We start from the raw sequence: 13,418 nt of genomic DNA on the forward strand, positions 1-13,418 counted from the left end.
TCTGATCACACAGGAATTGCAGGAAATGATCTGAGAGGAAAGAAGCCTGACAAAATAACTCATACTGGGAACCTCTGCACAGAGCTCTGACTTCTGTGTTCAGTATTTGAACAGCACTTACTAAAATATTTAACAGATTACTTAAGCTTCAGCTCAGACTCAGCAGCCTCTATGATGATTATTTGTTAAACATATCTATAGAGCATAGTACTCTGTAGGCAGTTATCATTTGAACTTCTCTATAGTACAGTACATTATTGGAGCAATGCAGTGAACTGATTTCCCTTGAGAAATTAGTCACAGCTACTTTGTCTTCATTTAGTGTTAAGTGCAGCCTATTTTGATAGTTAGGCACTAGACATCAGATGATACTCACTGGTGCTGAAGAACTCATGTGCTTGTTGTGAATATGAAGTTTCATGGCCTGGAAGCACATGCAGTTTTCTGTAGGTCGAGAGAGTTGGGAGAGAAATCAGCCACAATGATGTTCCTTAAGTGATTTATGGCTACAAGCTGCTACTTGGAGTATCTACAGATGCTTCCCAGTGGTATCTTGGTGTTCCTCATATTAATTTTTTGACTCATAGTATCATAGAATCAACCACCCTCCTGGCACCACTTGAGACTGTGTCCTCTTGTTCTGTTGCTGGGTGCCTGGGAGAGGAGACCAACCCCACCTGGCTACAGCCTCCCTTCAGGTAGTTGTAGATAGCAATGAGCTCTGCCCTGAGCCTCCTCTTCTGCAGGCTGCACACCCTCAGCCTCTCCTCATATTTAGATCATCTTCTGTAGACACTGACTTTATTTGTTGGTTAAGCAGAAACATCATCACACTTATGCAGTGGGTGGAAGTTGAGGAATAAGAGGTTCCATGTGAACCTGAGGAGGAATTTTCCCCCATGAGGGTGCCAGAGCCCTGGCACAGGCTGCCCAGAGAGGTTGTGGAGGCTCCCTCTCTGGAGATACTCAAGAACCATCTGGCATAGGTGATCCTGCTCTGGTAGGGGGGCCAGAGCAGATGATATTTCGAGGTCACTTCCAGCCCCTGACGTTCTATGATTCAATGATTCTATGATTTAATCTATCTAAAGGGCTGCAGATGGCTCAGGAGGTGAACTTGCTTCTCTACTGAACGTACAGAGAGATTAAATCATCTGCTCTGTGACTCACTGTTTCCACATGGTGGAATGGGTGGGAGCTTACTGGAGTCCATGCATATAGCTGGCTGAGGTTTTATTCATACAGTGCCTGTTTGTGAAGGAGATCAGCTAGGTTCATGCAGTGTGGTCTTTGAGGTCACCTTGGTGCTTTTCTGTTGAGTTACCATCGTTAGTTACAGCCTTTGCTGCAGCTCAGGTTGAAGCCCTACCAGATTGTGTAGTCTGTTCAGGTGTCCCTTAAATGCCCTTGGCTACAGTTGGTCTGCACAGCTGATCAGAGCTCTCTCAGCAAGATGCAGAGTTTCTTAGCAGAATCATAGAATCACAGAATCAAGCAGGTTGGAAGAGACCTCCACGATCATCCAGCCCCACCTAGCACCCAGCCCTAGCCAGTCAACCAGACCATGGCACTAAGTGCCTCAGCCAGGCTTTGCTTGAACACCTCCAGGGATGGTGACTCCACCACCTCCCTGGGCAGCCCATTCCAATGCCAATCACTCTCTCTGACAACAACTTCACAGTATCACAGTATCACACAGTATCATCAGGGTTGGAAGAGACCTCACAGATCATAAAGTCCAACCCTTTACCACAGAGCTCAAGGCCAGACCATGGCACCAAGTGCCACGTCCAACCCTGCCTTGAACAGCTCCAGGGATGGCGACTCCACCACCTCCCCGGGCAGCCCATTCCAGTGTCCAATGACTCTCTCAGTGAAGAACTTTCTCCTCACCTCCAGCCTAAATCTCCCCTGGCACAGCCTGAGGCTGTGTCCTCTTGTTCTGGTGCTGGCCACCTGAGAGAAGAGAGCAACCTCCTCCTGGCCACAACCTCCCCTCAGGTAGTTGTAGACAGCAACTACACCACCAGGGAGGTGGTGGAGTCACTGTGCCTGGAGGTGTTGCAGCAAAGCCTGGCTGGGGCACTCAGTGCCATGGTCTGGTTGACTGGCCAGGGCTGGGTCCTAGGTTGGACTGGGTGATCTTGGAGGTCTCTTCCAACCTGCATGATCCTACAATTCCATGTTGTCTGTTTTGTTTAGTAATGTTAATTTTGTTGTCTACAGCCAATCAGATACGTATTTCACTCAGTAACTCCTCAGTGACAGTATTCTCTCAAGCCAGGCTATGTTCAGCCAAAAACTCTGTTGATCTGAGCTCATTCATTCCTTGGGATTTTTTTCCCTATGTTAATTCTGTTATGATGCATTTCTCAACTAACTCTGTGATAACCAAAAGAATTAGTGATGCTTTGGACATCATCAACGTATTCACTTCCACAGTTGTGTGTTACATCCACACTAAGTATGACAGCGGCTGAGGTATCTGATTTGTCTTTCAGCAGCCCAGTTCAGGTACTGGAAGCCAGCACAGAGCCTTATGTGGGCTGAATTACCTCATTGAGAATCTGAACAGCCTGCTTAATTAGCTTCCTTGCCTGTCAGTCACTTGTTTCCATCTATTTTCTCCCTTCAGCTAGTGCAGTCATGGAACTGTAATCTGTTTTTCTATGCTTGTGAGGATGATACTCATAATTTACTCCTCCACCTACCTGTCACAGTGTTTGACTGTTTTTGGATTGGTTACATTCCTGAGGCTTTCACTTCAATCCTGCATCACTTTTTGAAGTGGGACAATATATTTAGTGAGTTTTTGTGCAGCTCTTCAACAGTGATCCCTTCAACAATGATCTCTTCATAGAGAGATTATGACAGCAAATTGTTGCTTTTGGTTCAGTGTTCTTTTTGTAACTAGACCTTCCCACTGCTTGTCTCAGAATTCTCTGTGCTCTGCCACTCTTTTATTTTCAGGTATTTGTTCTCACTTCATAAATTCATTTCAAACCCAACAGTGATTGCTGCTTGAAACGCCCTGCCCCTGCTCTGTCATCTGTCACACGGCATCCTTCTGTCTGCTGAGGGTGCTGTGATGGAGCTGGCATCAAAGGAGAATCAGAGAGTTGTGATTTACAAAGCAGTATGACAATGTTTTCAGATAGAAGCTTTTTCTCTACACCAGCAGCTCTTTTTATTGGAATGTTTCTTTTAAACTCTTTTCATAGAACAGAATAGGATTGAATAGAGTAGAATGGAATGGAATGGAATGGAATAGTGTTGGGAATAGTAATATTAAATGTAGTGATTCTATAGAATAGAATAGAATAGAATAGAATAGAATAGAATAGAATAGAATAGAATAGAATAGAATAGAATAGAATAGAATAGAATAGAACCAACCAGGTTGGAAGAGAGCTCCAAGCTCATCCAGCCCAACCTAGCACCCAGCCCTGGCCAATCAGCCAGACCATGGCACTAAGTGCCCCAGCCAGGCTTGGCTTAAATACCTCCAGGCACGGCCACTCCACCACCTCCCTGGGCAGCCCATTCCAATGCCAATCACTCTCTCTGCCAACAACTTCCTAACAACATCCAGCCTAGACCTCCCCTTGAGACTGTGTCCCCTTATTCTGTCCCTGGTTGCCTGGCAGAAGAGCCCAACCCCACCTGGCTACAGCCTCCCTGCAGGCAGGTAGTTGTAGCCAGCAATGAGCTCTGCCCTGAGCCTCCTGTTCTGCAGGCTGCATCCCCCCTGCTCCCTCAGCCTCTCCTCACAGGGCTGTGCTCCAGGCCCCTCACCAGCTTTGTCCCTTCTCTGGACACCTTCCAGAATCTTAACATCTCTCTTGAATTGAGTAGCCCAGAACTGGACACAAGAAAATCATCGTTAAATGTGCATTTGTAAAAGGAGCATTCCGACTCCTGGTCTGTTGGTTGGTTGGTTGTGGGTTTGTTTGGGATGTGGGTTTGTTTGGGTTGTGGGTTTGTTTGGGATGTGGGTTTGTTTGGGATGTGGGTTTGGGATGTGGGTTTGTTTGGGATGTGGGTTTGTTTGGGATGTGGGTTTGGGATGTGGGTTTGTTTGGGATGTGGGTTTGTTTGGGATGTGGGTTTGGGATGTGGGTTTGTTTGGGATGTGGGTTTGGGATGTGGGTTTGTTTGGGTTGGGTTTCTGTTCCTGAAGGAAACATATCTCTGTCACAGAGAGTTTTCCTCTCCATTCTCTGAACCAGTGGAGCACACTGCTGGACTTTGTTCCTGACAAGCCTGACTTTCACTACTGTCAGTTCAGAAAAGATTGCCCAGTGCACAGGTGCACCAAAGCCAACCATTGAATGACCACTGGGGAAATTCATCATAAACCTCATGATTAGATTAACTGTGGAGAATTAATGAAATTTTAGCCTTCTTTCTTCCTCCTTCCCTTCCAGAGCATGAGGACTATGACATCATGTAGTACTCGTACTCCAGGCTGTGTGATACACAAGGGCTTTGCAGACTTGCTCTGGCCAGATTGCAGCTGTATCTCAACTTCAGTTCCCTTTTAATATTAGCTTTTCTCTTATTGAATTTAGAATTGGTTTCATTACTCTGCTGTGTTTCTCCCACTAGAAGTGAGCCAGGATGGGTGAATGCATCTCCTGCTTGCACAGCAATAAATTGGGGAAGGTTTAGCATGGCTACACAGTGTTCTGTGGACACTCTGCCTCCCTCCTCTTTTCACTCTCTGGGGTGATCCAGACAGTTGCTAAATAGAACTGGATTCTTTAAGTGGACCTGCTTCTCATGTTCATGTTTTGTTGTGGACATTAAGCTTCTGATGCTGTAAGCTTCTCCCTGAACCTCACAGCACAGGTTTTGTGTTGTAGGCAAATTGAGGTTTTTTGGTAGCTGTGAAAAGTATATTCTAGTAGAGATAGCAGATCTCAGTGCTGACACACTGCTTACCAGTACTGGGAAGGTGATCTGCTGGAGACAGACCTGGGAGTCCTGCTGGCTAACAAGTTAACTATGGCACAGCAATGTGCTGTTGTGGCCAAGAAGGCCAATGGCATCTTGGGGTGCACTGAGAAGAGTGTGTCCAGCAGATCAAGGGAGGTTCTCCTCCCCCTCTACTCTTCCCTGCTGAGACTTCATCTTGAATACTGCCTGCAGTTTTGGGCTCCTCAGTTTAAGAGGGACAGGGATCTCCCTACCCTAGAGCAGGCTGCACACAGCCTCAGCCAGCCTGGCCTCAAACACCTCCAGCCATGGGGCCTCAACCACCTCCCTGGGCAACCCCTGCCAGCCTCTCACCACTCTCCTGCTCAACAACTTCCTCCTCATGTCTGCTCTGACTCTCCCCACCTCCAGCTCTGCTCCATTCCCCCACTCCTGACACTCCCTCACAGCCTCCACAGTCCCTCCCCAGCTCTGTTGAAGCCCCCTGCAGACCCTGCAAGGCCACCAGAAGGTGCCCTGGGAGCCTCCTCCGCTCCAGCCTGCACAGCCCCAACTCTCTCAGCCTGTCCAGTTTATTTCTCTAGATTCTCTGACACTTCTTCTCTCTGTTTGGTTTTTGTTCTCCTCATCTCCCCAGATTCTGGCCAACATGATCATTTTTGTCTGCGGGAACCTGGCAGGAGCATACCACAAGCACCTGATGGAGCTGGCGCTGCAGCAGACGTACCAGGACACCTGCAACTGCATCAAGTCCCGCATCAAGTTAGAGTTTGAGAAGAGGCAACAGGTAAAGCCACACACAGCTCTGGCTCTGTTGTGCTGTTTTCACACTGTCTCGGTTCTAATTTCAGTTCCCAGAGACTCAATTTAATAGAACCAATTAACAATTCACAGAGTGCCCTTCCCTCTTCCCCCTTCTTTCCCAAAAGAAAGGCATTAGATGTAGAGAGAGGAAAAGGTCAGCACACCCAAATCAATGAATCTGACTCGGTTTGGAAGTTAAAAAGAGGAGTTTAGCAATAACTTAAAAAGGTATCTGAGGTAGGGAAGGTACAAAGGTGTAAGGAAGGGAAAACAAATACAAACTGTGTAAATACAACCTGAGTTTGATGGTGATGGCTTTGTCTGCCTCATGGGTGATGGCCACGTGGGGTAACAAAGAGAAACAGGAACAGGATGGTGATGGTGGTAAGCAGGGAGCAGGGAGTGCAGAGAGAGTGAAACAGGCAGTTAGGAAGTTGTTGGCAGAGAGAGTGATATGCATTGCAATGAGCTGCCCAGGGAGGTGGTGGAGTCTCTCTGCCAACAACTTCCTCCTTACATCCAGCCTAGACCTGCCCTGGCACAACTTGAGGCTGTGTCCCCTTGTTCTGTTGCTGCTTGCCTGGCAGCAGAGCCCAACCCCACCTGGCTACAGCCTCCCTTCAGGTAGTTGCAGACAGCAATGAGGTCTGCCCTGAGCCTCCTCTTCTGCAGGCTGCACACCCCCAGCTCCCTCAGCCTCTCCTCATAGGGTTTGTGTTCCAGGCCCCTCACCATCTTCGTTGCCCTTCTCTGGACACCTTCCAGCACCTCAACATCTCTCTTGAATTGAGGGGCCCAGAACTGGACACAGCACTCAAGCTGTGGCCTGACCAGTGCCGAGTACAGGGCAGAATAACCTCCCTCGTCCTGCTGCCCACACTGTTCCTGATCCAGGCCAGGATGCCATTGGCTCTCTTGGCCACCTGGGCACACTGCTGGCTCATCTTCAGCCTACTATCTACCAGCATCCCCAGGTCCCTTTCCTCCTGGCTGCTTTCCAGCCACTCAGCCCCCAGCCTGAGTATTCAAGGACCAAGTCAGCCACACTGCTGGCTGTTTTTAGGGGATTGGGGTGCATTGAAATAGTAGAAGCAGGCACATTTTTTATGTGGACTTTGATCACAGCCTCTATTAGCCTCTGAAAGGCTTTATCATGACCCTTGACTCTACATCCCTTTAACAAGAGAACATTACTTTGCTGCAGTGAGAGGTAGCAGAAGCTGCTTTCGTACAAGTGCAGAGTGTAGGACACACTTCTAAATGCTGAGGGCTCCATTGTTTCCCAGGTTGTGGACATCCTGTCTTTTATAATTGTTTGTGACAGGTGCACAGTTTATGTTCCAAGTTCTTTTGTGGATTTCCTCCTGTTTTATTCAAGAGCAGACTCCCACAAAGGTTGTTTTGCTGGCGTCTGGCAGTTTGTGGTGTGCGTAGCTGTCTTTGAATAGCCTTTTCCAGAGCATCATTTCTATTGTACCACTGGATGAGCACTCAACAGTTATGCCAAAGAACTGGAGACAAGCACCGTGTTCGTTGTTTTCAAGTGAGAACATCACACATTAGTATGCAGCCAGCAACAGAACAAGGAAACAAAGTCTCAAGTTCTGCTGGGGGTCTACAGGCTGGGAGCAGAGTGGCTGAGAGCAGCCAGGCAGAGAGGGAGCTGGGGGTGCTGGTAGATAGTAGCTGAAGAGGAGGCAGCAGTGCCCAGGTGGGCAGCAGAGCCAATGGCATCCTGGGCTGGCTCAGGAGCAGTGTGGGCAGCAGGACAAGGGAGCTGCTTCTGCCCCTGTGCTCAGCACTGCTCAGGCCACCCCTGGAGTGCTGTGTCCAGTTCTGGGCTCCTCAATTGAGGAGAGATGTTGAGATGCTGGAAGGTGTGGAGAGAAGGGCAGCAAGGCTGGGGAGGGATGTTATGAGGAAGTTGTTGGCAGAGAGAGTGATTGGCATTGGAATGGGCTGCCCAGGGAGGTGATGGAGTCACCATCCCTGGAGGTGTTCAAGCAAAGCCTGGATGAGGCACTTAGTGCCTTGGTCTGGTTGACTGGCCAGGGCTGGGTGCTAGGTTGGGCTAGATGATCTCAGAGTTCTCTTCCAACCCAGCTGATTCTATGATTCTATGATTTTCAGACTTATTTCTTGATATATGTATTTAAAATAGCTTCTCATAACATTCTTTGTCTCACTGATGAATTCTGGCTGACACTTTGCAGGGGCAGTGAGTCACTGAGTGGAAGATCTTAATGCCAACAAGCAGTATAATCACTCTTCTCTCTTCTGCTGCTGCTTTGCTTCCTGAGACATGGGAATGCACACTGAGAAATCCTTGCAACGTTGCAGGGAGGCCTTTGTAAAGTGCTGGTGTTCAGTGGGTTCTCTAACGTGCTGCCTTTGAAAAGGAGGCAGTGTAATGACAGTTTCAGAGTCAACACTCAGGTAGCAGAAGGAAATGAATGAGGTTTCACATCATTGAGTGGGATGGTTATTTTTATCCCTGAAACATATTGAAGCAATACCATTAAGCACAGGAACTGAAATACTTACAATTGGCTGTCACAGCAGTCTGAAATAGAAGCCTCATGCTTTTCTGAGTCTGCAGGCTGTTAGTAAAGAGCAGAAACAATTCACATGTGTTATTTGGAACTCTGCTGAGCTGTACATGCAATTAAAGCATTTGGAAAGAGAAGTAACTAATATTTTCATCAACACAAAATAGTTTTTTCCTAAGGGCTTCCCCATTTTCTCTTGTTTTCTTTCCCCATTTTCTCTTGTTTTCTTTCCCCAATTTCTCTTGTTTTCATTCCCCAATTTCTCTTGTTTTCTTTCCCCATTTTCTCTTGTTTTCTTTCCCCAATTTCTCTTGTTTTCTTTCCCCATTTTCTCTTGTTTTCTTTCCCCATTTTCTCTTGTTTTCTTTCCCCATTTTCTCATTTTCTTTCCCCATTTTCTCTTGTTTTCTTTCCCCATTTTCTCTTGTTTTCTTTCCCCATTTTCTCTTGTTTTCTTTCCCCATTTTCTCTTGTTTTCTTTCCCCATTTTCTCTTGTTTTCTTTCCCCATTTTCTCTTGCTTTCTTTCCCCATTTTCTCTTGTTTTCTTTCCCCATTTTCTCTTGTTTTCTTTCCCCATTTTCTCTTGTTTTCTTTCCCCAATTTCTCTTGTTTTCATTCCCCAATTTCTCTTGTTTTCTTTCCCCATTTTCTCTTGTTTTCTTTCCCCATTTTCTCTTGTTTTCTTTCCCCATTTTCTCTTGTTTTCTTTCCCCATTTTCTCCTTTTCTTTCCCCATTTTCTCTTGTTTTCTTTCCCCATTTTCTCTTGTTTTCTTTCCCCATTTTCTCATGTTTTCTTTCCCCAATTTCTCTTCTTTTCATTCCCCATTTTCTCTTGCTTTCTTTCCCCATTTTCTCTTGTTTTCTTTCCCCATTTTCTCTTGTTTTCTTTCCCCATTTTCTCATGTTTTCTTTCCCCAATTTCTCTTGTTTTCTTTCCCCAATTTCTCTTCTTTTCTTTCCCCATTTTCTCTTGTTTTCTTTCCCCATTTTCTCTTGTTTTCTTTCCCCATTTTCTCTTGTTTTCTTTCCCCATTTTCTCTTGTTTTCTTTCCCCATTTTCTCTTGTTTTCTTTCCCCATTTTCTCTTGTTTTCTTTCCCCATTTTCTCTTGTTTTCTTTCCCCATAACTTCAAGGCCAGTGAACAGGAAAAGCATCAACTAAGCTTTTGTCTTTTGAATTGCAGAGTATCTTGTCTATTTCAGGTGTTTTCTTACACACACACGCAGAGGTGAGATGCTAATCCTCTCTACTAATTTACATGACATGAGGAGAGGCTGAGGGAGCTGGGAGTGTTTAGCCTGGAGAAGAGGAGGCTCAGGGCAGAGCTCATTGCTGCCTACAACTACCTGAAGGGAGGCTGTAGCCAGGTGGGGTTGGGCTCTTCTGCCAGGCAGCCAGCAACAGAATAAGGGGACACAGCCTCAAGTTGTACGAGGGGAGGTCTAGGCTGGATGTTAGGAGGAAGTTGTTGGCAGAGAGAGTGATTGGCATTGGAATGGGCTGCCCAGGGAGGTGGTGGAGTTGCTGTCCCTGGACATGCTCAAGCAAAGCCTGGCTGAGGCACTTAGTGCCATGGTCTGGTTGATTGGCTAGGGCTGGGTGCTAGGTTGGACTGGGTGATCTTGGAGGTCTCTTCCAACCTGGTTGATTCTATGATTTATTTTCAGACATGGCCATGCAGAAAGCTTAATTCCCACCAGTGCTACCTCCAGAACTAAAGCAGCTGTAGTTTTTCAGTCTGTTTCCTTTACTACTCCATTCAGGCTTTATGTTTGTGAAGGAGAGGCCATTTGTTGACAATAGGGATGAGTGTTTATGTGCTAGTTAAGGCTTCTGCAAACACAGGAGCTTGTGTCACTCAACATTCTGGTTTGAAAAGCAGCACAGAAGCTCAGATTGAACAGCTTACAACTTCCTGGCAGAGTTCTAAAATCTAATTTATTGAGAAACACATTTTTATACTGAAGATGTTGAGGAGCACGTCTGAGAGCTCACATTTTGTGCTTTAGGAGAGTAAATAAATGCAGTGCTTTACAATAAAACCCAAACTAGTTGCCTCAATGTCCATATAGTTCAAGAGTGGTTGTACATAACCATGCTGTAGGTGTATGTATGTCCAAGCACCTGAGGTTGGACATGCACTTTATGTCTCTTAGCTGTAGCAGTACCATAACACCCTTGTCACCACCCCTCCCCCTCATAGAAACTGAATAGAATCATAACATTGGTTTGGTTGGAAGAGGCTTCTAAGACTATAGAATCATAGAATCAACCAGGTTGGAAGAGAGCTCCAAGATCATGCAGTCCAACCTAGCCCCCAGCCCTATCCAATCAACCAGACCATGGCACTGAGTGCCTCCTCCAGGCTGTTCTGTTTCTTTGCTGCTGCCTTTGGTGTCCTCCCTCACATGGTAGAGTTAAGATTACCCCCCCAAAATAAAATCACCAGACTACCTCAGAAGGTCTGGAAGTAAGCTAAAGCTGTGATTTACAACAGGCTAAAGTCTAAAAGCATTAGTACAATGCATAGACACAAAATGTATTTACACAGGTTTATCACAGAGATATCTGCCCCTGGAGAAACCCAGAAGGGGCTAACAGCCACCTTCTTCTCCCCTCCCCCCGAGAGAAAAGCAGTCCCCAGCTGTTATCAGCCAAGGTTAGTGCAGCCATGCAAGATCAGCCAGTGTGGGTGAGAAGAGGAGGAGGAGGCAGGCAGTGGCAGAGAGAACAGTTTGTACAACAAATTATAGACTAGTCCAGTAAGCCAAAGGAATTACAGAGATGTACCTATTGCTTTTCTCCTCTAAACAATCCTCTCTTTTATTAACTTTCTGTTCAAAAATGCCCAGAAACTTCCTATTTCTTGGTTAGAGTTTAGGATTCAGCTGGAGGCGCTGCAGGCTGGGGGTAGAGTGGCTGAGAGCAGGCAGGCAGAGAGGGCCCTGGGGGTGCTGGCAGAGAGCAGCTGCAGAGGAGGCAGCAGTGCCCAGGTGGGCAGCAGAGCCAATGGCATCCTGGGCTGGCTCAGGAGCAGTGTGGGCAGCAGGACAAGGGAGCTGCTTCTGCCCCTGTGCTCAGCACTGCTCAGGCCACCCCTGGAGTGCTGTGTCCAGTTCTGGGCTCCTCCATTGCAGAGAGATGCTGAGGTGCTGGAAGGTGTTGAGAGGAGGGCAGCAAGGCTGGGGAGGGGCCTGGAGCACAGCCCTGTGAGGAGAGGCTGAGGGAGCTGGGGGGGTGCAGCCTGCAGCAGAGGAGGCTCAGGGCAGAGCTGATTGCTGCCTGCAGCTGCCTGCAGGGAGGCTGTAGCCAGGTGGGGTTGGGCTCTGCTGCCAGGCAGCCAGAGTCAGAACAAGGGGACACAGTCTCAAGCTGTGGCAGGGGAGGTCTAGGCTGGATGTGAGGAGGAAGTTGTTGCCAGAGAGAGTGATTGGCACTGGAATGGGCTGCCCAGGGAGGTGGTGGAGTGGCTGTGGCTGGAGGTGTTGCAGCCAAGCCTGGATGAGGCACTTAGTGCCATGGTCTGGTTGATTGGGCAGGGCTGGGTGCTAGGTTGGGCTGGAGGAGCTTGGAGCTCTCTGCCAACCTGCTTGATTCTGTGATTGCATGAACTGAGACATGCTGTGTTAAAGGTTTGTTATGTAAAACAGTTGTATTGTCATGTAATACTTCAGCACAATGTTATTAAAAGGTGATACAGTAAGAACCACATTAATCTCACCAAGCAAACTCTTTGCCAAACGTTGCTTTTGTCTACTCAGCAGAAATCTTGAGGTATATATGGCTTAAAGCAAGAGTTAAGAGGAGCAGACAAAACCAAACCCTGAGCTGGTGTCAGTTAACTAAGCAGCTCTGGCTGTGTCTCCTTATGCTCTGGGTTTACTCTAGTGGGGTTTTTTTTTTGCTGTTTCACCACTTGCTGTTGAAGAGCCACAAGATAGGCACAGATTCTGAAGGTGAAGGGAACATGATTTGCAGAATTAGTCATAGACAGATGGCACAAACTGTAATCTGTGCAGAAACTTTTAGCATCCCGTAAGGATTCCTTGAAGGAATTTGTCTTTGCCAAACATGTAGTGAGCCTCTGCATTTAAATGAGCTCCCAGACCCCAGCAGTGATGGAGCTGCAGTGAATCAGTGCTTTCAGGTAGCTTTAGTGTTATTTGGACAGGAAAGTGACCAGCTAGATGTGAAATGTACTTCAGCAGAGCTGCTCATCAGCAAACTGCAGACCTGTCAGCCTGACCTCAGTGCCAGGCAAGGTCCTGGAACAGGTCATCTTGAGAGCCATCACAGAGCACCTACAGCATGGCCAAGGGATCAGGCTCAGCCAGCAGGGGTTTAGGAAGGGCAGGTCCTGCCTGACCTACCTGAGCTCCTTTTCTGAGCAGGTTCCTGCCTGGTGCATGTGGGGCAGGCTGTGGATGGAGTCTGCCTGGGCTGCAGCAAAGCCTTTGACACTGCTACAGGCAGCTCCTGGCACAGCTGGCAGCTCCTGGCTGGGACAGCGTCACACTGGTGTGGGTCAGAAACTGGCTGGGAGGCCAAGCCCAGAGAGTGGTGGTGAATGGAGCCACATGCAATTGGCATCTGTCACTGGTGGTGTGACCAGAGATTGGTGCTGGGCACAGTCCTGTTCAATATCTTTATTGATGATCTGGACAAAGGAATTGAGTCCAGCAGCAGTGAGTTTGCAGCTGGCACCAAGCTAGGAGCAGCTGTGGAGCTGTTAGAAGGTAGCAGAGCCCTGCAGAGGGACCTGGCCAGGCTGCATGGGTGGGCAGAGGCCAAGGGGATGAGACTGAACAAGGCCAAGTGCAGGGTTCTGCACTTTGGCCACAACAACCCCAAGCAGCACTGCAGGCTGGGGACAGAGTGGCTGAGAGCAGGCAGGCAGAGAGGGCCCTGGGGGTGCTGGCAGAGAGCAGCTGCAGAGGAGGCAGCAGTGCCCAGGTGGGCAGCAGAGCCAGTGGCATCCTGGGCTGGCTCAGGAGCAGTGTGGGCAGCAGGACAAGGGAGCTGCTTCTGCCCCTGTGCTCAGCACTGCTCAGGCAACACCTTGAGTGCTGTGTCCAGCTCTGGGCTCCTCCATTGCAGAGAGATGTTGAGGTGCTGGAAGGTG

At 48.0% G+C, this 13,418-nt stretch overlaps 1 protein-coding gene across 1 annotated transcript in view; it reads left to right on the forward strand.

The window, feature by feature from the left end:
* ADCY2 (adenylate cyclase 2) overlaps positions 1-13,418 on the forward strand; it is a 126,701-nt gene that overhangs the window by 62,102 nt on the left and 51,181 nt on the right. Inside the window, exon 4 of the mRNA XM_064161222.1 lies at positions 5,576-5,725. Within this exon, the coding sequence (XP_064017292.1) occupies positions 5,576-5,725 (150 nt within the window). The remainder of the gene's footprint in view (positions 1-5,575; positions 5,726-13,418) is intronic.

Source organism: Pogoniulus pusillus, chromosome 21 (genome assembly GCF_015220805.1).
Source record: "Pogoniulus pusillus isolate bPogPus1 chromosome 21, bPogPus1.pri, whole genome shotgun sequence".
In the NCBI taxonomy this organism is placed as follows: Eukaryota; Metazoa; Chordata; class Aves; order Piciformes; family Lybiidae; genus Pogoniulus; species Pogoniulus pusillus.